At 32.9% G+C, this 26,518-nt stretch overlaps 3 protein-coding genes across 5 annotated transcripts; 2 read left to right on the forward strand and 1 right to left on the reverse strand.

Moving 5' to 3' along the window:
* Positions 1 to 2,108: 2,108 nt before the first annotated feature.
* Positions 2,109 to 2,860, forward strand: LOC108764194 (COMM domain-containing protein 7). Its single transcript, XM_018512290.1, has 2 exons — positions 2,109 to 2,227; positions 2,632 to 2,860. The coding sequence occupies exons 1-2, from the start codon at positions 2,179 to 2,181 to the stop codon at positions 2,805 to 2,807; spliced, it is 225 nt and encodes a 74-aa protein (XP_018367792.1). The 5' UTR covers positions 2,109 to 2,178; the 3' UTR covers positions 2,808 to 2,860.
* Positions 2,861 to 3,854: 994 nt separating this feature from the next.
* On the reverse strand, positions 3,855 to 10,448 carry Ripk5 (receptor interacting protein kinase 5). 3 transcript variants are annotated; one of them, XM_018512342.1, is made up of 5 exons: positions 8,688 to 9,034; positions 8,077 to 8,250; positions 5,505 to 7,940; positions 5,086 to 5,229; positions 3,855 to 4,068 (listed from the first exon to the last, which is right to left on the reverse strand). In XM_018512342.1, exons 2-5 carry the CDS (start codon positions 8,198 to 8,200, stop codon positions 4,022 to 4,024), a joined length of 2,751 nt encoding a protein of 916 aa, XP_018367844.1. In that variant the 5' UTR covers positions 8,201 to 8,250; positions 8,688 to 9,034; the 3' UTR covers positions 3,855 to 4,021. The 3 variants fall into 3 exon arrangements, with proteins under 3 accessions (XP_018367844.1, XP_018367843.1, XP_018367842.1); XM_018512341.1 differs by lacking the exons at positions 3,855 to 4,068; positions 8,688 to 9,034 and adding an exon at positions 10,404 to 10,448 and having other exon boundaries at positions 4,579 to 5,229; XM_018512340.1 differs by lacking the exon at positions 3,855 to 4,068 and having other exon boundaries at positions 4,579 to 5,229; positions 8,688 to 9,033.
* A 1,289-nt stretch (positions 10,449 to 11,737) lies between these two features.
* Bin1 (histone deacetylase complex subunit SAP18) lies at positions 11,738 to 13,151 on the forward strand. Its single transcript, XM_018512286.1, has 4 exons — positions 11,738 to 12,136; positions 12,258 to 12,364; positions 12,726 to 12,920; positions 13,005 to 13,151. The coding sequence occupies exons 1-4, from the start codon at positions 12,065 to 12,067 to the stop codon at positions 13,096 to 13,098; spliced, it is 468 nt and encodes a 155-aa protein (XP_018367788.1). The 5' UTR covers positions 11,738 to 12,064; the 3' UTR covers positions 13,099 to 13,151.
* Positions 13,152 to 26,518: the final 13,367 nt, after the last annotated feature.

Here is a 26,518-nt window from a genome sequence, read left to right on the forward strand (position 1 = left end):
CGAAAGAACTTGGATTAGAAATATGTAGATATATGTATTATTGTAAATAACTTGTCTATTTTTTATTAAGTTTAAAAATGTAATAAATTTTCTCTAAAACAATGTACATCGTAACTATTTAAAATTTTAAACGTTATTAAAATTATTTGAAAAAATTTCTTGTAAGTTCTTGACTTAATGCAAAGACACGTGGTACGATTTCCTAGCTGAAAGAAATATCTTTTATATTTTGGATTTTATAAAAATTTCGATATTAATCAATATTAAATCTTAAAACTCTAAAATTTAATAAAAACTTGAGAATTTATTATAAAAATTTGCAAATTTTTTATAATATAATCAATACTCAATCATAAAACTCTAAGCTAGTCTCTATAGCTATATAATAGTCTCTGTGCCAGGCTAGCACAACACAACACAATCTTCAAAGGTCTCGGCATAACGATATTAAGGGCACTTTACTTTTGAGCGCGACCCTTTGCGCTCGACTTTTTTGTATTAAAGTAATTAATCGGATTTGTGGTGCTTTGATGTGAATAATACTTATATTTGAGTTGTGTTAAGCTAGCATAACTTAACACAACTCGCAAAATTCGATTAAGTATATATCTGTTGGCGTTTGGTTACATGAGTTTCGAGTTGTTTCTTTTTATCTAACTTTATAAATTTTTTTATCGAAACGGAATGAGATATTGGAATTTTTTCGACCGCACAACACGACACAAATGTAGCACAATACCATCACAATTTTGAAAATTACAAAGTTCGAAAGTGCGAGGCTAGCAAAAATTTGATTTTCTAAATTTTTTTAAAAATTTCATGTTGATAGCTGCGATTTTCAGCACAATTAAGAAAAATACAAAATTCGAAAAGTACAGGGCATACTTCATACACGTCAGATGACTATGGTTTTGTAATCAAAATCTTATCGAGTTTGTTGCCAATTTACTAGCATTTTGTTCAGAATGTACAAACTCGATAATTATGAAAAAATATATACAAACATTAAAGAAATTTAAAAAAGCATATGCAAATTAATCATAAAAAAAATAACAATGATTAATATGTCGCAAATGTTTTGCGACTTATAGAAGACCTGATTCAATGAATAAATACATAAGGAAAGGCATGCAAACATAGTGATAAAAGAGAGAGAAAGAGAGAGAGAGAGAGAGAGGAGGGAAAAATAAAAAAAACAAAAGATATTAAAAATAAAAGAAATAAAATAAAGTAAAACTATTTTCTTAAATAATAGCTGCGTTTAGCGGAAAAAATAACTTTGCAACTATTATAAAATTCTTTAATGTGAATGGTTTATATATTTAGATCTAATAAGGACAAAATCTCTAAGGGCAAGACCAATCATTTTAAAGAATTTTATAATAGAAGCTACTTTTTCTGCTGAACGCAGTCAATGGGCATGTTCAGGCCGAATAAAGTTGCTAGCCTGCTCGCCGGTTGAATGTGATTGGATCTATAAGTATAATAACCGATCATATTCATTTGCTCGGCGACACTCGGTGAGCAGGCTAGCCGTTAGCCGCTTTGTCGGCTTAAACGCGTCTATTATCTCGTCGGTATAACAAGCATATTACCAGAGAGAGTTTCTCTATGATATTATCCATTGAAAATGTTCGTAAAAATGGCTACGTAGTTCAAGACACATTTATGTACATAGAAGCGCCAGTGGTCGGATTTCTTTAAAGTCACTAAATTTATAAAGTACTGCAACCGTCTGCCATAGTTAAGGCCAATATAGCGGTAATTTCAAACTGATGTATTGGGATGAATTTGTGTGAATGACGGAAGACATTGAAGTGTTAATCAATTGTATTTATAAGCAATGTTTATCGTTATAAATTAATACAACTGATTAACACTTCAATATGTCTTCCGTCATTCACACAATAAATTCATCCCAATACATCAGTTTGAAATTGCCGCTATATTGGACTTAACATGGCAGACGATTGCGGTACTTTATAAATCTAGTGACTTTAGATTTCTTGATCCTTCCACAGCTTTCACCACCCATCACTAGCAATGCCACTTCCACTGACTTCCACCCACCTAGAACGTGGGTGGGTTTACTTAGTCTACTGTCAGATTTCGTTCTTCCTCTTTATTGCTTATAATTACTTGTGATCAATTGTAACGATAACACATAAAGTTCTGAAGATGGAGAGAGGTATTAGTAAAATACTTGATATATCGTGGAGATTTGGAGGTAAGACAATAGTTGGATTATAAACTGAAACCATTATCGCTTGTCACATTATTATATTCTTAGGTTATTCATGTCACATTAAACTCTGAACGACTAGTGTTATGAATATAAATGCCTGAATTTGTATTGATTTTTTATTAGACCTGTTAAGTAAAAAATAAAAATATCCTATTTTTTAACTGTTAAACATTGGTAATATAAAAATTGTATATATTTTCATTTTAAATCTTACATTTGATTAACTTCAGTAGTAAACAATTAATAAACAAAATAATATGATATAATTTGATATAAATTATGCAAATGTTATTTCCAAAATTATAATCTTATAATAGATTATATATTCTCACAATGTGATGTCAATCTCATTAATGAATAACTATGTTACTTTTCAATTCTTTTAGTGACTACAGCAAGTAATGATTGTGACAATGTTGCAAAGTCATTTCTACAACTTAAGTTATGTCTTGAGGATGATGGTATAATCAAGAATGTATTTACTGAAATGACAATAGGACAATTTTACAAATTTCTACATGATTTGGAAAAGGCAAAATGTAATCTTGATTTGTTGCTGTAAACAAATATATGCAGATTAAGATATTATATATAGATATTGCCTATATTAAGATGTGCTACGTTAAAACACAAGTAATTGTTTTTGAAAAATTTTTTATATATTTTCTTATTATCTTTGTTATTTAAAATAAAAATATTTATTATATCTTAGAAATTTAATTAAAAAATTTAATTTATTTCTAGTAAGATAGCAATATTCTAAATAACATTCTTTAAATATCATTCGCCAAGATCCTAATCTTAATATTATTCGTTTCAATAATTAATATAAAACTTACAATATATCCCAGATAGTAAACTAACATTATTTGTTATCATTTTAACATTAAAAGGACATTTAAGATGTTATTTTGACATTAAAACAATAAATAACGATTGCTATCTGGGGTAGTTTAGTTTATAATCACTAGGAAATTATAATAAACATTAAGTTACATAGGAAACTACAAATATTATTTGAATTTTTACTTATAAATGTTAATTTGTATAAAATGTTATATGTTTAAGTGCTGAACTAAACTGGAGCTTGAAGAATGAGAATTTTTCTTTATAAAGCAAAATTAAATAATTTACAATGTTCTATATTCTAACATTAGGATTATGAATTGTAATTGTAAAGTACAATCCAATTTTATTCCTTATATATTTTTTTTAATTTTCATCTGTCATAGCTGCAGTTTAGTAAAATTTTCATATGTTGTATATATTTCAAGTTTATAGAGGTTGATCAACTTCGTTATATTTGCATTGATTTTTATTATTATTGTCCCAATATCGAGTTTTGCAAAATCTCTTTTTTAAACCGATATAGAAATGAAATTAATATATATGTCATGGATTACATTACAAATGTTTATATATATATATATATATATAATAAATACATATGTATATAATAAATAATGGTCAACTAAGTATCTAATTGATAAACATAACTGTTTTAAAACAAGCAAATATGTTCACTATTTATATATCATTATGACTACGTTATAAATATTTGATTAAAACTTAAACGAAAAATCGGAATTGAAAAGTTAAATAACTCGTACCTTAAAAGATTGCTATTCCTCCTTTCTTTAGAAAAATATATACAGACTTCATACATTTATATCACTTTTTAATTAATAAATCGTTCTGCACATCATCTTCACATCTTCATGTTTATCCAGTAATATGTACAATTCATTGTTATATTCTCTTGAAACAATTGTATTATCAATATCCGCCCAAATTTTCAGGCTTGGTTGTGAAGATTGTATAATCTGAAAGCAATATATACAAATAAATTTCTTTAATCAAATATGAAAATCTTTTTCTATTCGTGAAATAATGAATGCACGTATTATTCATAAATACGTATACATTTATAGGTGCGATAGGTTTTATAAGAAACAAAATGAGTATGTGTCAACAGCAAATACAAAAGTGAGAAACTTTATTTATTCTTCAACAATATACATTTATGGTTAACCATTCCGGCTTTATTTCCCGGCTTAACAAAATCATGTAGTCACAATTAGGAATATTAAGAAGTAATTTAACAATCAAAATACTATTCTTTGTAGCAATAAATATATTTTCATATAAAAAAGAAAAAAAAGATTTAACATATTATGTTTTGTTAACTAATAATAAAAAGTTTATATTATCAAATGCCTATATACATTATTTATTATAAAATTTGTAACATTTTCCATACAAGACTATAAAATATTTAAAATCTAATCTGTTGAATATTTATTGATGATATACTATTTGGAATGACTTCGGCCCAATTACTTTAGATTCAATTTTGCTACACATACGTTATATGTATTCTCTATGTGATTTTATAAAAGATAAAAAATGTGATATATTTAAAAAAATTAACTCGGACATAAAGTTCGTCACTTTAATACTGTGTTATAAAATATTACTAAGGGTATCATCGAATCAATGGAAATGAGAATGATGAGCCATATATCAAGCGCATTCCAAGCAATAAATATATCAATAAGCTATCTATAACAGAGTAGTAACGCGACATTTTCAATCTCCTGGCATTTAAAATTCTCGCATTTGAACGAATATGTTAGAGCAGATACCCGTTTGGAAAAATTTGGTCTTGTGAAAAGGTCTTGCGACAGGATTGACAGCTCTAAAAACCTTGCGCCTAAGAGGAAGCAGACTGAATACAGCACCTCTTTGATTATTAGGCTCTGCTAATGCTAATGCAAGATTTGTTTGTTTGGATGATGAACTCTCTTGTTGTTTCTGTGCGCCTACTTGCAAGGACTTGCCTCTTTCTGCTTTTTCCTGAATAGATTCTAACACAGGTTGAATAGCACCGAGCAACGGTCGCTTGAATGGTTCTGCAGACCAACATTGTTCCATTAACGTCCAGCATTCCTCGTCAAAATGTGACAATCTTTCAGGCCTAAGTCCTAATGTAAATACATTCGTTAATACTTCATATAACGTGAGTATGTAATAATAAGAAAGACTGAGACAAATAGGAACTTAAATCAGTAAATACTATCATCATCTCAAGAATAATGACATACATTCTTTGCTGAATTAAATTAAGAGATTTGCATTATATAAATTTTAATATGATTTTTGTAAAATATAAGACGAAATTGATCTTTTCTTTTTTTCAGAATAAATGTATGTTTATAATATTGGCTCGATCTTTTCTTCTATATATAATAAAATATACCTTTTCGTACGCTTGTCCATAATTGCTCCTTATTATGAAATTGTTCAAATGCGTATGGTAATCGAACCTTCCCAGCACATATGTACCAAAACAAGATGCCAAAGGCATAGACATCGACACTGCTATCGTAATGACCCGACAGGAGTTCCGGTGCCATATGGATCGGCGTTCCTACGATACTACCCGACATCATAGCTTCGGTAATACAAAATCCGAGATCGGTTAATTTAGCTCTGTTTTCTATGTCAAGTAAGACATTCTTTAGTTTGATATCACGATGAACCAGACCTTGTGAGTGAAGGTAGCGTATTCCTTCCAACACATCTATTGCTATTTGTATACGTTCAAACCATGAAAGACCAGCATGTATACCACAGTATAAATCACGACTTAATCGATCAGTGATTAAGAGAACTGCGGTGCCCAATCCAAATCCTCCGCCGTACGATTGATCTACAACAGATCCGCGAAGTTTCACTATCCTTTTATGATCTGGTATCGACCTGGTATAATAAACTTCCATTGCGAGATCGTTCCAATGTCTCTCGTCTGGTGGAATAACGGATTTTACTGCGCATGGACCTGGTGCTCCACCCCAACCATCGCAAGCAAATACTACACCATACTGTCCTCTACCAATCTCTTTGCCGTAATGAGGAATGCCAAAGCGAATCGCATCCATCATCGACGTCGACTCCAATGCGAGCTTAGCTAACTTAGGTGCGTGGTACTTTCGTATAGCTATTCTCTGCTCCTCGGTTCTTTCTAGCTTCCCCGAATAATAATTCTCTAGAGATTTCAAGGCAGTCTGGAAAGCGTCGTGCGATGATTTTAGTTTGTCTCTGAATTGCGTGGAAATTGTCTTTGCCAATCTTGCTGCCGATAAAGAATTCAAGATATCGACAGTAACTTGTTTCCTCCAAGTCACGTTCAAAGTCGGAGTGGGGGTCCATGGCAGCGGTAAAGATTTGAAGAGCTGTCTCAATCTTTCCAGGAATGAATGCACTAAAGATGGTGACGAATTATGCAATTCCACATTATATGCCGCGGAGAGTATTTGCTTTAAGGCATCACTAGCTAGCAGGCTGCTATCGTGTTCGTAAGTTTTTTCGAGACTTATTAAACAACGTTGAAGAGTCCCAATAAAAGTTTCCCGAAGACAGTTGACCGAATTTACGAGCTCCTTTGCGACTTTCTCGCCCAAGCGGCCTAATACGAATCGTTGAACTTCCGATGTCGCGACGCGAACAGTAACCGTCCACTCTGCTCGTTCACTATTATTGAATGGAACAGTCTGATACTGGAAAATATCATCGGTGGATTCTAATATATCGTCTTTCATCTCCTGAATAATACATTGTATTAATTCAGTCAATTCCATTTGCTGCTCATTAACAACCTTCATTAGACTATCATAAAGTTCGTTTTCTTTTTGCTGGGCGTATTGTATCCTTCTAGGAGTGATCTGTATTTTTCGTGCCATGTCAAATGCACTTAAAATAAATTTACGTAGACTGGTCGTGTGTATTTCATTCAAATAAGTACTTGCATTAATCAAATAGCTTTGCAAGCAGGCACGCGTAAAATGCAAAACGCGGTCCGTTTTTTTGCATGAATCCACTAGATCGCTTGAATTATTAACGTACTGCTCGCCGACAAGCCATGTTAATTGATGAACTTCCACAGACTCTTCCATTCCTAGGAATCCTAAACTGCTTAACTGATCCAGCCACGTTAGACCGAGTGAATTCATTTTGTCAATATTAATACTATCATCACTTTTCGACTCTTTAGACACACTCGACACTTCTATCCGACTTTGCAGGCTATGCTGCTCAGATTCAGTCAATTCTGCATCTGTGCCATCCAGCAAAACGTTAGCTAATGACGATATGAACAAAATTGGATTATAAGGATAAGTCTCTTTCAAATCTCTCAATTCTTCCAAGTTTTCCTCAGTCAACGGTTGTTCTCCAAGAGCATAAAGAAAGATGGGTAAAATTTTCAATAGATCTTTAGCAAGAATTGTTACTACACCATTGTTGGGGACAACAAATATTTGAACACCTTCTTTCAATACTGCTTGATCTAACTTCACTTCGAGCACTGTGGGACAATTGATATCTTCGTTTATTGACTTTTCCAGATCTTCGAGAGGAAGTGTGCTCCATGACTTTTCGTTTGCCTTTAACGTCTCGACTACCTCATATTCTAAACCTAATGTGAGACTGACATGATTTGTATGACCATAAGTAATCTTGACCCATCTCCATGAATCGTTAGACAGTGGTAAAATATCAGCAGAAAGCAAATTGTTGACCAGCGAAGCTTTGGCTATATTGTCTTGTCCAAAAATAACTATTGCAGGGGAATTATCAAGAATGTGTGTCACTCTGTCTAAGGTCAAAGGTGGCAGCAATTCCTCGATAATACTCTCTATAAGAAATATCATATAAATATCATATATCTAAGGCTCATTAGCATAAGTATCATATAATTAGTATATATCTAAGGTTCATTAGCAACGTAATGGATTTATCAATTTAAAAAAAAATCAAATATAGATAATTACCTCCAGGGAAAAAGTTTTCAAGTTTTATTACTTCTAATGTACGTTGCGTTTCCTCAAGTATATGTCGTAGCTGATTCCTGTTCCTCTGATATCTCTTAAATTCTTGTGGTAAATTGCTTACCATTTTTTCCACGTTATTTCAGTCATGTATACATTCCACAAAATGGTCATACCCTAATCAACATTATTATACAGTTAATTAAATTACAGAAATTATGTTCATCAATACATATCTATATAGAATCAGACTCAAAGATATAAGCACTATGACAATGTGTTAAACATTAGGTACAAGTATATATTCCTCAAATTATGAATGAAACGTGATAGGTTATAATGCATGCATGCAAATTTATCACCTTCGTCAGCGACAATACATATATCTATGCTACGATCAGATGCAACCAATACAGATGCAAACAATGTTCTGAATCACGTCCGAGAATAATGCTCGCGTTCACAAGACCGTCGAAAAATTTCAGCGTTAATCAGATGAGGATTATAAGGATACGGGGATTCCTCCCGGCAGCGATCTGAACGACTTGTCATCGTTCCGCGATCGGGACAAGCATTGTTTTTCCGCATGATCGATGGTTAGCTCACCAGTCAACCAGTGTATGATCTCTCGCGGTCACAATCATACGAGCGCGAGCGAGAGGAGGATCGCCTGGTCCGTCAGGTCATCTGAGCGCAGACAATCCGGACGATAGTCGCGGCGCTCACGCGAGACCGCCGCTTACCGCGTATCGAGACCAAAACATACGTCGCGGTCGCCGACGCATGCTGTCGACAGTGTCGACTGAAGACACTGAAGTGCGGACGCTTCCAGACCCTTCGAGACTACGAGCGGGCGAACATGCGTGCCGTCGACGCGACGCGCTGTGCTCCCTGTGCTCTTGGTTACTCTTAGCAAAGAAAGCGCGAGGAGCTGCGCGATAAAGATGCATGTCCACTTTAATTAGTTAAACTATTTTTATGCACCCGCGCGACCCACCACCCGCACCGTATCTATGGGACTCGATGCGCCTTGATGGGAGCGGTTTATCAAACAAATAAACAAAAGAGGGGAAAGTCTGCACGTGTCATCGTCAGCTGTTAAACTAGCTGGAATCCCATGGCGAAAATATTTTAAAAAATCGGAGTAAAAAAACTTGGCGTCTTTCTCCGGAAAAAAATTAGAGTGTATAAATAGAACGCTCGTTTCTATCAATGTCAATTTACTTTGATAACCTTGGTTTAACTTGGCGTTTATCTTTTTCTAATCCTAAGAATTAGATAAAGATAAAGAATGAATTGAACCGAGATGAAATAATTGGTGAAACCGCTGTAAGTTGAACATAAAGAGGCAGTAACAGAAGTGTAAGTAAAACTTATTCTAGGAGAGGCAAAAATTGAGAATGCAAAATGTAAAAGGAGCGTTAATGTCTCTTTTACAAACTTCATTTTCTTCTTGTATACTGAGAGAAAAGTATTTTTGACTATAATTGCATGGTAAAATAATGGAGTTAGGGACTCCATTTTTATATTACGTTATTATAGTATTATAGTTCTCCCAACATGAACAAATTTTATTATTTAAAATAATTTTAAAGATATTAATATAATAAAATATCTTAAGATACAAATGGTGGTAAGTAAAATAATCATTTTTATTCATTAAATAGAATCGTAATTGTAATAAATACAACTATTTTCTTAAATGTATTTACTATTTATATACTAATAATAATATGAAAAACCGAAAGATTTTAAAGCAGTGCATATTATGTGATTATTATTAAGTATAATTGATTATATATATTTGCGTAATTAAAATAATTATCAATATGTAGTTGTCCTAAAAATAACTACAAATTATGACTAGATTATGATAATTGCAACCATTTTTTTTCTCGCGATGCATTCGACTTAGACTCCGATTTTGATTTTCACCAGGGAATTTTGAATCAATGCTTTGTGACTTCAGTTGAAAGAAATATCTCTCGATGGAATACTTATTAGTAAAAACCGATTTTAGAAGAATTATCTCGAACGTTCTATTATTCAGTCTGATTAATTATAACTTTATAATTACAAAGTAATTCTTGGTCTCGCTCTCTCGACTCTATATGCTCCAAATATTTCAGCGATTATTAATGATTTAGACATATGTTTATTAAAATTTATAGCCTTATAGATATAAACACGCATATCATGTATATATAAATGTATATATAAATATTTCAGCGATTATTAATGAGATTTAGATATATATTTATTAAAATTAATAGCCTTACAGATATAAACACACATATAATGTATATATAAATGTATAATCGATGACTTACGATAGCCGTTATCTTTTCGATGACTGCTCTTGGTACGACTCCTCGGTCGCGATGTTGAAACTTTATTAAGACACAAACTATTCTCTCCCTCATCGTCCGATTGACTGAATATTTCTATCCGATTAGGTTTACCACCATCGTCACTGCTTAAATATTCATTTAGAAATACTTTCATGTATTGCTAAATGCGAACGTGTCAATATAAACCTTCGTTTCAGTTGGATTGGTGGGACAATGTACCGTTCCGTTAATTATGTATGCGTTAGCGTCACTCGTCGCGATTAGGGATAAGTACAAACCAAGAAAGGAGAACGTAAACAAGACTCCCTCATTCGTACAGATAATGCTACGCGGCGGCGAGATACTTTTTGCGTTCTTTTATAAAAAGAAATTGAGCCTGCTGTATAGACTTCTATACGCTAATCTTCCTGCTCTATTAAACACCTTTTTGTTTCTTCAAATCAATTCACAAGCGAAATCTGAAAATAAAAGATAAAAAAAATGTTTTTAGAGAAAAGTATGCCAACATGCGAATCTGCTCGGATAGATATAGAAGCGCTATTGCAATTAAAAATCGTTCTCTTTGGATGACTTCGATCAAAGTTTGAGCAATTTAATCGTTAATTAATAATTAATTAACAATTGGCATGTGGCGAAATTTCCAGCTACATCCCTGACGAAAATAAAAATGAAAGAGTAAATCGAATGTAAGGAGAAAGTAAAAACGTAATAAAATTTCTTGTCTCTTAGAAGCTTCGTTTATACATTTGACTTATACTCCGATTTCTTTTTTCGTCAGGGATAACACATAATTCGTCGTCGCTAATTTGTTTTCCATGCATCAAACTACAAAATGTAGAAACTGATCAAAATCTGCCGTACCGTTAATCAGATAAACATAATATATATTTTTTTATTACAAAACGATAGATTCTGCTCGATTTCTACTGGCTATCTGCTATAAAATTATACAATCTGATTATAAATACTAATTCTTGACAAATGAATCTTCAATCAAGTTAATGAAAGTTTTGATATATCAACATCAATTCCATGAAATATTTAACTTACACAAACGTCGTTAGTCCATTTTTTATTTTGTTCTGGTCAGCAATTTATATAAAATCTCATTTTTTTATTTTTGTACAATAAAAATTTATGTAAAATTTATTCTCAAATTTACTTCTTAAGAACATTTATATCTCAAGAACATGTGCATTTCACATAAAGTAATCGAGCTTCGCAAATACGCAAATAAAGCAACATATACACAGACGTAAAAAATAAATCGCGAACCAGACGTAATCGTGAATCATCCACGCTTCATTTCGCCCGAGAGATTCCAGTAAAATCTGCTCGATAAAATTATTTTGTTCTCATTACGTCGTACATGTATATACATCTGTTGATCTGACGAATAATCGCCTCGACCTTCGTGGAAATCTCCATTATGCTATCAATCATTTCGAATACTCGCGCGCTGTCGATAGAATCTCATGGAAACGGCCTTTCACCCTTTTCAAACATAACCAAACATAACCTCTGAAATTGCGCGAACCCGTCTAAACAGACAATCACACGATTTTGACGTTTCTTATCGTTCCTTATTAAAGTAGAACGATTCTTTTGCAGTTTATCAGTCTTATTTCTGATTAAGTGAAATGACATCGGCTTTGGAATCTATGGTAGTCGACGAGAAACAGCTCCCTGAGAAGCCGGTAGATAGAGAAAAGGTAAACAGGGCAGCGAGACGATAACGAGTGTTTTCTGACAATAAGAAATGTTTTTCTCGTGGATTTGAGTGCTTTTTCTTTAATCGTAAATGCGATAATATTGCACTCGCTTGCATTTCAGACGTGTCCGCTTCTACTGCGAGTATTCTGCAACACTGGACGTCATCATAATATAATGGAGTATAGCAGAGGGAATGTGCCTTCAAATGAGCTGCAGATATATACATGGTAATATTATCATTATTTATAACAGAGGAGAGACTACAAGATTCTATCTTATTATGATTCTTAATAATTTGATGTCAACTCTAAGATTAATCTTCAATGTGCTCATTGCATCCTGTTTTTTGCTTTTTATCACTTTTTACTTTGTCTTTTTCCCTCTTATGCCATTTCCTTCTGTCATCTGTGATAAAAGTTGATAAAATTCGAAAAAGTTAAGCAATATGTAACAAAAAACATATGATTAACGATAAAATAATCGTGAAGATTGGAAAGAGCAAGAGATATAGGAAGCAAAGAATATATTATAGGTTATAGCTTTTATATGAGAAGTCATCTCTAATTTTAATTATTTCTCTGTATGAAGGATGGATGCAACTTTGCGAGAAATTACAGGCTTGGTTAAGGAAGTCAACCCGGATGCTCGCAGCAAGGGAACATACTTTGATTTTTCATTAGTGACTCCTGAGTTACGCAATTCCGGTTATCGTATGCGTGAGATTGGTGTTACATGTTCTGGACAGAAAGGTGCAGACGATAACAAAACTCTAGCCCAGGCAAGGTAATATAAATTTCAATTAGAAAGCTGATTCTTTTTTTTATTGGCATTTACATATTATCATGTATGTGTTTTATACAATTACAGATTCACAATAGGAGATTATCTTGATATATCAATAACACCGCCAAATAGAATGATGCAACCAGCAGTTAGACGTGGAGGTTTACGTCAATATTAATTTAATAACTTTAGTGTTTAAGTTTCAATAAGAACATTTCTTTTATAAATACAATAAAACATATATCTACTGAAGATTTTCTAAACTTTTGTATTTATAAATCGGAGCTGTCCAGAATAGGTACTTTTGGTTTGAAATTGAAATGTGCAGATATTCATGTCTAATACCGTTCATACTCCTCACTTTATTGTCCTTACTATTTTGTCATAGCATGCGACACTCGGCCTCAGAGACATTAGTCTTGAGAAATCGTTAAAAGTTTTTTACCTGTATCATTTATTATGTTTAAAAATATTTTTTTGCTAATATAATATACTATCATTCATAATATATTCAACTATACACAAAAATACATCAATTTTATACACAGGATATATATAAAAATCCCAAACTTTTTAATTATCTTGAAAAATAAGCATTTCTAAGAAAAACGTTTCATACAAAAGTTGTAAAGTTTAAAATGATCTTTAAGATTTACTAATCTTAATATCAAAAATCCCAAACTTCTTAATTATCTTGAAAAATAAGCATTTCTAAGAAAAACGTTTCATACAAAAACTGTAAAGTTCAAGATGATCTTTAAGATTTACTAATCTTATCAGTTTCTTTTTCGGCGTCACCGAAGTCAGATCAAATCAATTTTTTTTTAAACATTTTTTATTTCGGTGTCGAGAGCTTTTCTAAACACTATAATAAAGTCTCTTTTTCAATCGGTATTTTTCCAGTTATATGAGACTTGAAAGTTACTTAAGACAACCTTAAATAGATCTCTAAGGCTGGTATTCATAGTCGATTCTTATACTTAAAACTGTCTTAAATGCTGTCTTAGATGTTGCGAACCAATCAGAGGCCGGTATTCATAGGACGATATTCATAATTCGTTCTTATTTTAAGGCTGTTTTAAGTAATATCTTAAGATGCTAATACGGCTGTCTGATTGGTTCATGATATCTTAAGATTGTATTTAAGACGGTCTTAAAATAAAAATGGATTATGAATACCACCCTAAAATAGTTTTAACTGTAATAATCGATTATGAATATCAACTTAATTTTCTACTTTCAACTACCTTCAGTTCAAACGACTCAACGCGCCGCGCGTGGCGCGCTTGTCCGATCGCCATGACAGTTTCGAGCGCGTCGGTTCCAAACGCGGACGGAGCACGAATTCTCCGCGAATTTTACTCATTAAAAGTGCTTTGATGTGTCGGAATTTACTGCTAAAGGAAATCCGCCTGCAATACCGTGACTTTAGATGCTCGTCCATTGACCTAATAACAAATCTGCCATAGCGCGTACATGATAAAACGGACGAGTGCAGTTTATACATCCGTCGTGCAACAAAGTGAATTCTACCTCGTATTTTCGCATATCGTGGACAGTAATCGCGGAGTAGAGTCGCGATTTTTGTGTTCTTTCGAAAATAAATCACGCGATCAACTTTCGAAGTTTGTTCAATAGCGATTAAATACTGATCGTACTTCCTCGGTTTATTTCCTCGACGAAGCTACCGATGTGCAGCATTCCCAACAAAAGTGAAGTTTACGATGAGTTAACGGAGTAAATTGCAAATCCTGCATCGCTCTTTGCTGGTGAGTGAAATTGAATTGATTGGTAAAAATGGAGATGAGGGGAGCAATAACCTCTCCCAATAATCTTGATCTTGACGTATATTATTAGAAGACTGTAACGTTTAACCGGTCGTTTCTTATTAAAAAGTTATAAAATAAGTTTTAAGAAATATAAAAAGTAAACGCTATTTCAAAAGGATTGTTTTACACATTTTATCCTTTACTTTTAAAACAAGTATATATAAAAACATGAAAACGCAAGATCAAAAATAGATTTAGAAAAAGTAGATATAAATTAATTAAAGCAGAGAATATATAAGTATAAATTTTAGATCACGAAATATTTTCTGCTATAATTAAATTATGAGTTCCATGTATCCATTAAATGGTTAATTAAAATTATTTGTATACAAATTGATTACATTTTATTTTTTCTAATATTATTAATTTCACTGAATTTAGTATATTTCTCGAAACTTATTTTGTTAATAAATTTTTAATAAAAAACAACCGTTGGTTAAAAATTCCTCAAAGATTCACAATTGCAACTATTTATTATATTTGAAAAATACTTTTTATGGATTTCGTGAAAAAATTATTTGTCATCAAATATTATTAAAATATTTTTTAATTATAAGCAATAAATTAATCGAAATTCAAAGACCAATGGTAATTAATTAAGGTATGTTAAATGGTAATTTAAATGTTCAAATTTTGTTAACATTGATAGTATATTTTCCGATTTATACGATAGTTGGTAAAAGAGATTTCTATTGCATAAATTTACGCAAGTTTTTCATTCCATCAGTAAATAAAATGGAAAAGAAGTCCTTTAAATTAATTGTAGGTAATTATACAAATTTTGACGTGTTTTCTAAAAATTATTAAGATAAAATTGATAAATTTGATGTAAACAGAAACAAGAACTAACAAATATATTTTATAAATTAAAAATATATATTTTTTAAATTACTATTTAAGATTAATTAAATGTATTATATGAAGTTAAAATCTATACAAATATATTTGATAAATTAAAAATATATATTTTTTAAATTACTATTTAAGATTAATTAAATGTATTATATGAAGTTAAAATCTATTATACAAAAGCTTTCGAAGATTAAAAATATAATCCTATCATTGAATTGGTACTATTGGAGAGAGAGATAGCTGTCTACCATTTATTTTAATTTACTATATTAAAACGAAACATTTTGTTGCGGCAGTATACCATAATATTTTTAAATAATTATATTTAGTATTTTATTTCAAGAACTTTTTTTTAGAAATATTTTATATAATTCAAAATTTATTCTGCTTTTTATATTAAAAAGTATATGTGTTACGGTCATTACAATGTCATTGTTGATCAGAAAATCAAATTCACAAATATATATGTTTTCTTTATCTTTTTTAAATAAAATATTAAATATATTTTACAAATTAAAAAGTATTTCGGAAGATATATATGAGATACGATGTTGTCATTAAATATTTCTTTATCTGGTCGAAGTTAATTAAATCTCCTGGTAGGATTATCAAGAATATCATATTATGTAGCATTTTGATATTGGCCATTTTCACTGGAATGTTGAACGAATGAATAAAAGGGACGTAAAAAGTGATGACCGTATATTTAAATCTTGTTTGTAGACGTTGCGTACCAACAAAAAATCAGAAAAAGCAGTAGAAGTGTAGGGGTTGATATGTCAGATTAAGCATCTGTAACTGACAAGCATACGCTCCTCTCAAGAGATTTCGTTTGCGTGTAATATTACAACGATACAATATTATATATTATATGGCCAGAAAATAACACAATTTAAAATATGGCCAATTAAAATAAAATTTATAAATTGAATATTATTTTATTAATATATTTTATTAATAAATTTTTAAACTATATTTTATGTAAAGTTATTGTCTGATGTAAATGAATATCTGCAGTTTAGTTTAAAACTGTTAGAACGTTTCAAAGAATAATTAATAAACTAATAAAATTAATGGAATTAATTTGTTAATATGCTGTATACGTTGTTGAAAGAAAAGTTACTGGCATATTTATAAAATGTTACAAATCCCAAAAATATTTTCCTTCTCATGTATCATGTATAGTTATATAGTGCAGTACAAGAATGTAAACTAAATTTGTTACTATATATTTTTATTATGAAAACTCAAGTTTTTTGGGGACAAAAAAAGTATGAAGATTAATATAAAAAAATAGGTGCATTTAAGGTTTGAGTGAATATAGATCCGGTGTTTATGTTTCGAAAAGATTGTTTTATTCTACTTAAAACGATGAAATTGTATTTTGGTTAATAACAATGTTTAATAATTTTTTGTTTAGTAACAATTATGAATTTAAATTTATCAAATTCAACCTGATTCTTCATTATGTATTCGTAAGGAAAGATATATTTTGTACACATTAGGCAGTTTCTACATCGGTTATTGTTGGCGCTTGTAAAGTAGGAGAAGCGCAAAACGGCGGAAAGATTGTGGGGTGGCTTCTTACCGCAATCACCTGCGGCTATTTTAAAGACACTTCCACTTTAATTATACCAAACCGCTCTTGCGATATTACGATATTATGATATTACGAAGCATAAGCCGGGTCCCGGAGATTTAGGGTCGCGGAAAGTTTAAACTGTGCACACCCCAAAAACCTATCCCAGTCCTACCGTTACGATTTCTCCTCGACCGTTATCTAACTTCGACGATAGCGTTACTACCGCTTTCGTTTTCCAGTATTGCCGGAAAATACCTAACCTACCTCTCCCCTGAGTAAATATATAAGCTAAAACATAAGACGTTACTGCCGGGGCGATAACACGGAATATCTAACGTAGCTGTGCAATATTCTTCTACAATAATATTATATATATATAGCTGTGCTAGATATAAAACATATAAAAATTTGATTCATTAATTGTAATATATTAAAATTATATCATATATACGGTTCAAATTAAATCCCAATTTATTTCAAATAAAAAATATTTTATCAGATTTGCTATATAATTGCGAAAAAACGTCGCAACAAATATATAAATTATATTATATTACAATTATAAAAATATTATTATTTTATTATCCAATAATATTATCACATATCAAGAAGAGAATCTAACATAATATATTCATAATATCTTTATATCACAAAGCTTAATATTCTTTTTCGACGGATGTACTAATAATAGCATATTATCACATCAGACTTGCTACCGTAAAATACGCGCTATGCCGTATAAAAAAATTTTAATGAGAAAGTAAAGTTTAAAGCACTGGGGAGATCTATAGAGACGGTAGAGTGGATTTGGCGTGCATTAAGGGCCGCACCTTCTCTCGAAAATTCGCGGGTGTAATCAGTAATCAAATTTATTAGTTTCTATTGTCTTGGGGGGCGAAATTCTTTTCCGATTTTATGGCGTGGAAAGACGATATAATAAGGAGAGAGCCGCCTCGAGCGAAGCTGCGAGTAACGAGGGAATAAGAATGGCTAGGCGGGGGTGGCTTCGGGGGTGGCTCGGTTCCTCGGTAGCAGGAGGGCAAGATTTACTGGACTCGCTAGTGGCCGCCAAGTTCGTAAGGGATGTCTTCTCGAAAATATTAAAGCGATATAATGTGAGCACGCGAGAACTTAAACGAGCGTTTTAGAGAATGATAAAATTGCTTATTCAATTGTTGTTTAAACATAGAAACTTATTCAGAATTACATAGTTTCAAAATTACTTACTGGTTTCTATTGTTTACTTTTAATTATTCTAAGCAAATTAGAAAACTTTTATCTACTTTATAAAACTTCTCTTCTGTTATATGGCTTTGTAATAATTTTTAATTCGATATTTTTAATTTACAACATTTCATTAATACTTTCAAATATATAAATAAAATTATTTTTTTTACGTATCTTTTTACATTGCTATTAGTAAAATTTATTGTTTGTGACAAAACCTCGGACAACGTATGTACGTTTTTGTATATTTTTATTTTTTGTCACTTTTTAAATTATTTATAACAAAAATGATTGTATAATTATTTATACGTATTGCGTAGATAATACTAATAAGTATTTTATGAAATTTAAAAGTGCATGAGTTCTGAAGCAAATGTTGAATTCGTTTTATCCATAAAGTTCGTAAGAATATATATTACGAAAATCGCGAGATCAGAGAAGAATGAAGGCAATAACTCAAATTTTCCAGATTTATTAATTTCCGAAAGAGCGTCGGAGCCGCGAAAGCGTCAGAATCGATTCGCACCGGTGCGGTGACAAGAAATCTGTTGACTCAGGAGCGCGAGAGGTGGCCGTAATAAAAATAAATATTCCCAATGTATGCGAACCGAGCGGGACGAGCGGGAACAATAAAGTACGGGGGTTGCGAGGGGGCAAAAAGGTGGTGGCGGGCACGACGTCGTTTCCCGCTTGTATGCTCCATAACGATATATAAAGCCGACATATTTCCGAATAAATCGTTTTTTTCAAATCTCTTGCATAGAACGACCGATAAACTCGACGTGGATAGCTCATGCCGAGGGGGTCGTACCGATACTCTTTCCGAAGCCGAAGCCGTTTTCTGCTGTGCTGTTGTACGGATTTTTATTCGGCCATCGGTATATTTATGGATGATCGTGTGCGTACGGCGTTGTACAGATTTGCGAAATGATTTACGTCCGTTTTTCGATTACGCCACCTCTCTGCAGATCCATAATCGGAGATATATGTAATCCACATTTGTCCACAATGGAATTTCATTATTCCGAATTTATGGACAGCGAAATATCTGTTGTCACCTTTATCGTTCTTAATATCAGGTGTTTGTAGAAACAAATGATTTTCTGTCCACAAACAGTTTTCTAAAATCATTACGTTGAGAGAAAGAGTTATATCAATTTTGTAATTACATGTATAAAAGGTGATTGATTTTTGTTAAACAATTACAAAGATAGTAATAAGACATTTTTTATTGATTATAAAATTGGGTATAATAGCTCTAACAATTTAAGATAGAAAATTATTAATCTGTAATGTCTTAATTTCAAATATTATCTATGCATAAACATAGAAGTTTGAATTTCACTGTTAATATAGTCTTTAGGGGATTATAATTTCATATACAACACCGTTGGAGCTGGAGTTAGGGCGCGATATAAAAGCAGAAACACAAATCTCGGTCGGTTTCGGGCGGTTGCTTTCCAAGATCTCGGTAATGGACCCCGGATATACTCCTGAAGTGGATGTTTCCTGAGTCTGAATCAGCTTTCTAATACCAGCTGCTCACGATATAGACGCATTCGTTATTTCACATTAGTATTTGCAATGTAAAATGATATTAAACCATAGTGATGTTACGATGAGAATATTAAGTATATAAATACACTGTTTTTGTAATATTAATGTTATTGAATTTTCACAATTTTATTTTTCTCGATTATTTACAATTAAACTAATTGTTATATTATTATAAAAAATATAATAATATATAATTTTATAACATATGAATTATCTCTCGATCTCTTTTTTTTTTCAATATCTGAATGACATTTCAAAAGCATATAAAAATGTATTTTTGTTTCTGAAAAGATTTGTATTCTATCGAGCTGTATTGTTTGGTATTCCAGCAGTGTCGATGATGTTTTACCGATAAGTCGTAGATGGTTGTGCTTCTTTTTTCCGAACCCAGCAGGCTGTAATGGACCGCAACATCTTGCGGAGCAGTTCACACACCCGTCTAGCTTTTTTTCCATCCCTTTGTCATTTTGTCTCAACCTCGCAGCCAACAAGAGAGTAAAAACTCGTATCACGTGACCGACAATCTTTATGCGAGTTCCTTCTACTAAGATTTCTTTTCTCGTGAATTTATTTCATTCTATAAATTGTTAGTCACATTTTTTAAAACTATTATCCTTCGATGAAAGTATTTATTATGAAGTATCTAATAAGACCCGAGTAGCATAATTTGATCTTGACAATTGAAATTATTATTAAATTTTACATTAAAATAAATTATAACTGTTTGTCAAAATATTACGAAAACGCGAGAGAATACTAAAGCATTATTTTAAAATCAGTAAGTCGCGTGTCCCCTTCTCATAAGCCTTCCCTCATCTCCCTCTTGATGAAAGGCATTAACACCGCGTTGTTTATGAGGCACCGTAAGAAACCAACGACGACGACAAGAGATTTAGGGGTGAATCGAGAAACGAGACGTAGCGGGAAAACAAATGGCGCCGGGGATTCTCCGCGATAAAAAATTGCACATCTGTTTACATTAATACCCAGTCATTAGCAAGTCTTAGTGTCAAAATTCCAAGTCGCTGTCTTCGGGATCGCACGGAAGGTCTCAATAGACAAATGCGATGGATCGCGCGCGGATCGTCGAAATACAGAAGTGAATCTTTTGATTAATTACACGTCGGTGAAAATAATTTTAACTACGAATAGTCTCTTACACATATTTTACAACATCTTTGATCTCATTTGTTTAGTTCTTTTCAGCAATATATAAAATATGTTATACTATTTATATTATATATATATATATAAATATAAAAAACGAACGAATGTCACTTCATTCATAGGATATCAACAAAATGTCGATGAAACCACGCAAATCATATCAAATTCACTAATTAAAGTACTTAAATATTACATATAAAATTGACAATACCTTTATTAATACTGCTTTCAAGTTTTCATTTTCTCCATCCTATGTGACAGTTTAATAGTAAAGATAGATATCTCATAGTTAAGCGATAGAATATGAAAATTTGAAAGTCGTATTAATGAAGGAAATATTAATATAACCAATATTAAGTACGTTGTACATTTGAAATAAGCGATACATGTTCTTTCACCTATGATTAAATTAATAAAAACTGCAAATATATCCTGACTTCTGACTTGACAGCTGTTCAGCTCTCAAGAGAACATGTAAATCAAAATAAGTATCTGTATACTATTAATAAAAATCCACAGAGATCTAAATCTCATAAATTACTCAGAGCACAACATCTTGCAGTTCCTCTTGTCGCTTGCACTATAAAGTTGAAGAAAATATACAGCTTGTCCAATAAATTCATCTTTACATAACAAACGATTGTTTTCCCAATGAGTCCAGAATAAGGACACGAACGGAAATGAGGAAAGGGGTGCAAAAGAAAGGGTGGGAAAAGAGGAAGGGAAAGAGGGAGCGAATCCGTCGCGGGCTCGAAGAATGAGAGAGTAGCGAAAGGAAGAAAGATGGAGGAAGAGATGGAAGAGGGAGATGGGAGACATCGAAGGACGACCCGGGCGTTCATCGGACATTTATCCAATTAACCGATTCGAGTCGAGTAACCGGGGGTCAGGAGATCGTTCCGATACCTATACATACGCCTACACATACACGCCTTTCCGCGTTCCTCCGCGGGGTCGTCCGTACGGATACTAGAGGAAGCTCCATTACGTATATATACCTAATGCCGAATGTTGATCTGTTATGTTTAATTACAGGGGCTGATATTGACGGGTCGGTATGTGCCTCGAAGAGGAGAAACGCGGCGCCGCGGGGAGGGGCGGGGGAGGGATTGGTTCCGGTTGCTTGTTCGCAAAGTCACCCCTTTCTCCGTGCGGATCCGGGCGGAGGAGAAGCGACGGAGGCGCTCGGGCACTGTCGAACGAAATGGCCAGCAATATTGTCGTCGTGGTCCGGGGGATTTGCGTGGGGCGGATCGGAAGGGGTTGGCAGGGGCCGCCCGAGTGACACGGGAAATTAATTATACGCTCCTGGAAGTCCTGACCTCCGATAGAACACCCGAAGCAGACTGCGCCGTTCGCGATCCCCCGCGTCTCTTTCCGCCGCGACCGTTCTCTTATTTTCCGATGATGAGAATCGGCTTCGTTTCTTTTCCCGTGAGCGTTCCGACGCGCCGGTGGCATCGATATGTCGGAGACATCCTTTGAGATGTCTACCTTTGTTTGAAACTATATAATGTCTTGAAATCAAAGGGTCACGAGATTCAATTTGGATTAAATTCTGACCACAAATAACTATGAGAGAACTGATAATCACTTGAGTAATAACGTATATTGGGTCTGTTTTTCTATGGCTGAACGAATGTACATTTTTGGAACTTATATATACCTAGATGTTTGATATTTGATGAAAGCGAGAAAGTTCTATAGTGTAGTGTGTAGTACAGAAATAAAAAGCAGAGCTATTGTGTGTGTCAAGATTTACTCTAATATAAATTCGTTTCATATGTTGAACTTAAAATTTTGAACAGCGAAGTATCCTTAAATATCTTCCGAGAGCAATGAATGCGCCGTAAGTGTTAATATCGGTTATAAGTTAACTTCACATGCTGTAATTGCGACGACGCGATATTACACAGCGCGGTATTACATAGTGACAAAGTTATTGAATCGTCGAAGGAACCGCAACGATGTATATCTATTTATTTTGCGTGCCCCACGGTGACGGGGTTTGCAGGAGAATATTGCATTTCCAGTCTCCGCAAGCCATCTCTCTTCATTTGTCTCCTTCCGACGTCGACTTCACCCCCGGATTCTATAATCCGCTTACGGCATGGACTCATTACACAGCTCACATTATTAATACCGCGTATAACGTATTCTTATTAGTTATTCTCGGAAGTATAAAGTCAGCTCTCCTTATCCGCATAGCTGACACTGTCTGCTTGCTCTGTGAAACTCCGTTAGAATTTGTTACCGTTCCTCCATTACATTCTCTGTGGTTGATACTCTCGCGTCCTTTCTATCATTTAATATCACGACATTGCTGTTAATAAATATATTTATATTATTATAATCGAATAAGATTTTTATGCATATCATGGATTTTTTTAAAGAAATGCTTCTGTAGATGAATACTTAAAAAAGTTCTATAATTTCCATATATTTGTCATTTCAGATTTCACAATTTGCAGATAATCATGTTTCGGACAATCGATCGAAAAATAATCCGTCATATATAAAATGTAATTTCGGTAAATAACACCCATAGTTGCTCGTTTGTGCTTTATTGTTGATATAAGGATAACGCATAAATGCGCTGGGTATGCATGTCATCTGGCGTTAGAATTCAGGATCGGGGTCTCAGGCATAGATTAGGATGCGTCGTGTTCACATGCTGGCGCGCTTCTTAGACATGGCGATGGCAAATAAGGCAGTCGGATTCTAATTGCCAGTCATAAATCAGGGACAACACCTGCACGATTCCGAAATGTTTATGGAGGCGGTGCTGTTACATCCTTCATTAGAAGGACGAACGGATGAAATGACGAACTGATTCAAGTTTAACCGACGCGCCGTGACATTAGTATTACTAATTACGTTCGGCAATCAGTGGCACGTGTTATCCCGACGATTTTGTACGACCGTTGTATCTAAGAGTCTCTCATTTTATTATTTCACTAGTCTTTATGATACATGAAGAAAATAGAAAAGTGTCAAGATATTTTGCCTTTTTTGAAGACGAAAGATATTATTTACATATACTCAACGAAAGGTAAACGAAATAGATGAATGAAAATAAATTTATAAATCTCGTCTAGTAATTTTACGGGAATAGATACACACATGCAAAATCAGATTCTTATTAACACAAAAATCAGAAAAGAGGTATTAGTTAATAAAAAAATTAAGAATCTGAATATTTTAATTTATTATCCGTCTCAAAGCAAAAGGATAAAGCGAATGTTGTGTCATAACGTAATTCACGCGATGAACAAAGAGGGATTCAAACAATCTCTTTACCGGCATTTTCCTGCCGAGCGCCGAATTAGTGTGGAATTAGCCGGAGACACGACGAGAGGCAGAGATTAGCGGATATGTAAATTAGGCATCTTCTTCGCTGCGCTATTTGTCATTTTTACTGAGCGACTTTAGTCAAAAGGTCAGTTATCTCATAATGTGAACGAGAAGGTGAAGTTGAGCATTTTAATCGTGTGAAATTACTACCTATATTATTGTTTACAAATATAATAAAATATTCGCGAAATTTATTAAAGACAAATGCATCAATGCATCTATACATGCAATGTATGATTTCTTATTTTTGCTATTACGTGTAAATGTAAATATATTTAATGAAAGTATATTTTATAAAAAAGTAAACATATTTAACATAAATGTATCTATACTTTTATAAAATTTTAGATAAATCGTAATTTTATATTTATATAAGCTATCGCAATTTTATTTTCGTGCTAAATCTTAAAAAAAAGAAATATTATATTAAATTTAAAAACATTTTAAATCATTACAAAAGATATAAAAATCTGAATAGGTTTTTGTTATTCGTTTATTATTTTTAGTTTCAATTTGTTTACATTTAATTGTTTTTCTTTCAATTCTCTGGCAGATAAAATGAACCATTTCCGCATTTTTCATTCATAAAATGAACCGCGCGATTTGACTAAAAGTAAATTTAAGTCAGTAGATTAGTAGTGAGTTTGTTTCTTTTAAAATAGCTGTACCGACTTTCGTCGAGTGCGGGATTGTATTAAATGCGTTTCGCGATGCACAAAGCCGCGGCCTCTAGGGAGTGGCAATCGACTCTCTTTGAGAAGTACCGAAAAAGTAAAGGGGGACAAGAGCGAGTCCGACAAAAATAAGAATAGTAAATAATATATTCGAGTAATAGGGGCGGCTGTACCGCGCTTTGCGTGCACAACTCACCCTATAGAACGGTGCGCGTCTTGCAGGGATGAAGAGGGAGGCGCGAGAATGAACGTAATGAAAAACTGGGGCTGCTTAAATAAAATAAAGCTTGTCGGCATATTATTGGTGAGAGGGCCCTACTTTATCTTCCACCCTGTTTCACCATCACTTCACCATTTTTTCGTTTACTCTTCGCGAAGCGGTCGTCGGCACTCATTCTACTGATCTTATAGGTATGTGACGTATTATAAAGAAAGATGTGTTTTAAAGACTATTATATTAGTGATACTGTTACTAGAGATACTATATTACATTGTAATTTGAATTATTGCTCCTGTTATAACTTTTATTAAATTAAAATATAATTTACATAATCTAAAGGTATAATTAAAAGTTTGATATGTACTTTATATATTTTATGGTCGATATTTCTGATTTATAATTATTAACAACAGAAATCCGTAATTTTTAATACACAAAAAGAAAACAGAGAAAGAGAGAGAGAGAGAACAAAGAAAATTAATTTATATAATAATAATATTATCTGTTAAAAATAAAAGATAAAAAACTCGAAAATATTTTGATTATATATAATTTCTTTTTATATAATTTTCCATTTATCATCTATAATATTTTTACAGTATGCATGATACGTTCTTATATCTTGTGACGGAAAAACACTGCAATTTTTCTTAATTAAAACAATTTGTTGGAACCGGTATTTTTGGACAAAAGTAAAGATGAAAATAATTGATAATGCCGCTACTTCGCTAGCGAGGATAGTTAAAAATAATTATAGATGGCAAACATCCATAATTTTCACCCTATTATTGATGTTTGCAGGTTATCGTACATTACGTAGCGATCCCATGTACAGGTGTACAGGTTTGACTTATCGGTTTTCCTTCGTACATAAATCTCATTCGACTTCACCGTGTTGCATAGCTCGTTTCCATGTCGCAAACTACGGCTGCTATCGCGCGAGGATCAGAAGGGTGAGCCTAAGGGTTCCACCCCGAAGGCTTCGCCGATCGATTGCGATTCCCAAGGTCATCCGAGTTTTCCGGCCATGGACATTGCGTCGAGAATGACCCGTTTTGATAGGCTACGGGGATTCGGAAGGAAATCCCTACCAGCCGAAGCGAAACTTTTTTCACCAGTAATCTTGCATCTCCCAC

This window comes from Trachymyrmex cornetzi, unplaced genomic scaffold, assembly GCF_001594075.2.
Source record: "Trachymyrmex cornetzi isolate Tcor2-1 unplaced genomic scaffold, Tcor1.1 scaffold4, whole genome shotgun sequence".
Taxonomy (NCBI): domain Eukaryota; kingdom Metazoa; phylum Arthropoda; class Insecta; order Hymenoptera; family Formicidae; genus Trachymyrmex; species Trachymyrmex cornetzi.

Coding starts and splice junctions, on each gene's coding strand:
- Bin1 (XM_018512286.1), top strand. CDS start 12,065: ATGACATCGGCTTTGGAATCTATGGTAGTCGACGAGAAACAGCTCCCT. Junction 12,365..12,725: donor GAGCTGCAGATATATACATG/GTAATATTATCA, acceptor CTCTGTATGAAG/GATGGATGCAACTTTGCGAG. Junction 12,921..13,004: donor AAAACTCTAGCCCAGGCAAG/GTAATATAAATT, acceptor ATACAATTACAG/ATTCACAATAGGAGATTATC.
- LOC108764194 (XM_018512290.1), top strand. CDS start 2,179: ATGGAGAGAGGTATTAGTAAAATACTTGATATATCGTGGAGATTTGGA. Junction 2,228..2,631: donor TATATCGTGGAGATTTGGAG/GTAAGACAATAG, acceptor CAATTCTTTTAG/TGACTACAGCAAGTAATGAT.
- Ripk5 (XM_018512341.1), bottom strand. CDS start 8,200: ATGGTAAGCAATTTACCACAAGAATTTAAGAGATATCAGAGGAACAGG. Junction 7,941..8,076: donor TGAAAACTTTTTCCCTGGAG/GTAATTATCTAT, acceptor TATTTCTTATAG/AGAGTATTATCGAGGAATTG. Junction 5,230..5,504: donor ATGGACAAGCGTACGAAAAG/GTATATTTTATT, acceptor TATTTACATTAG/GACTTAGGCCTGAAAGATTG.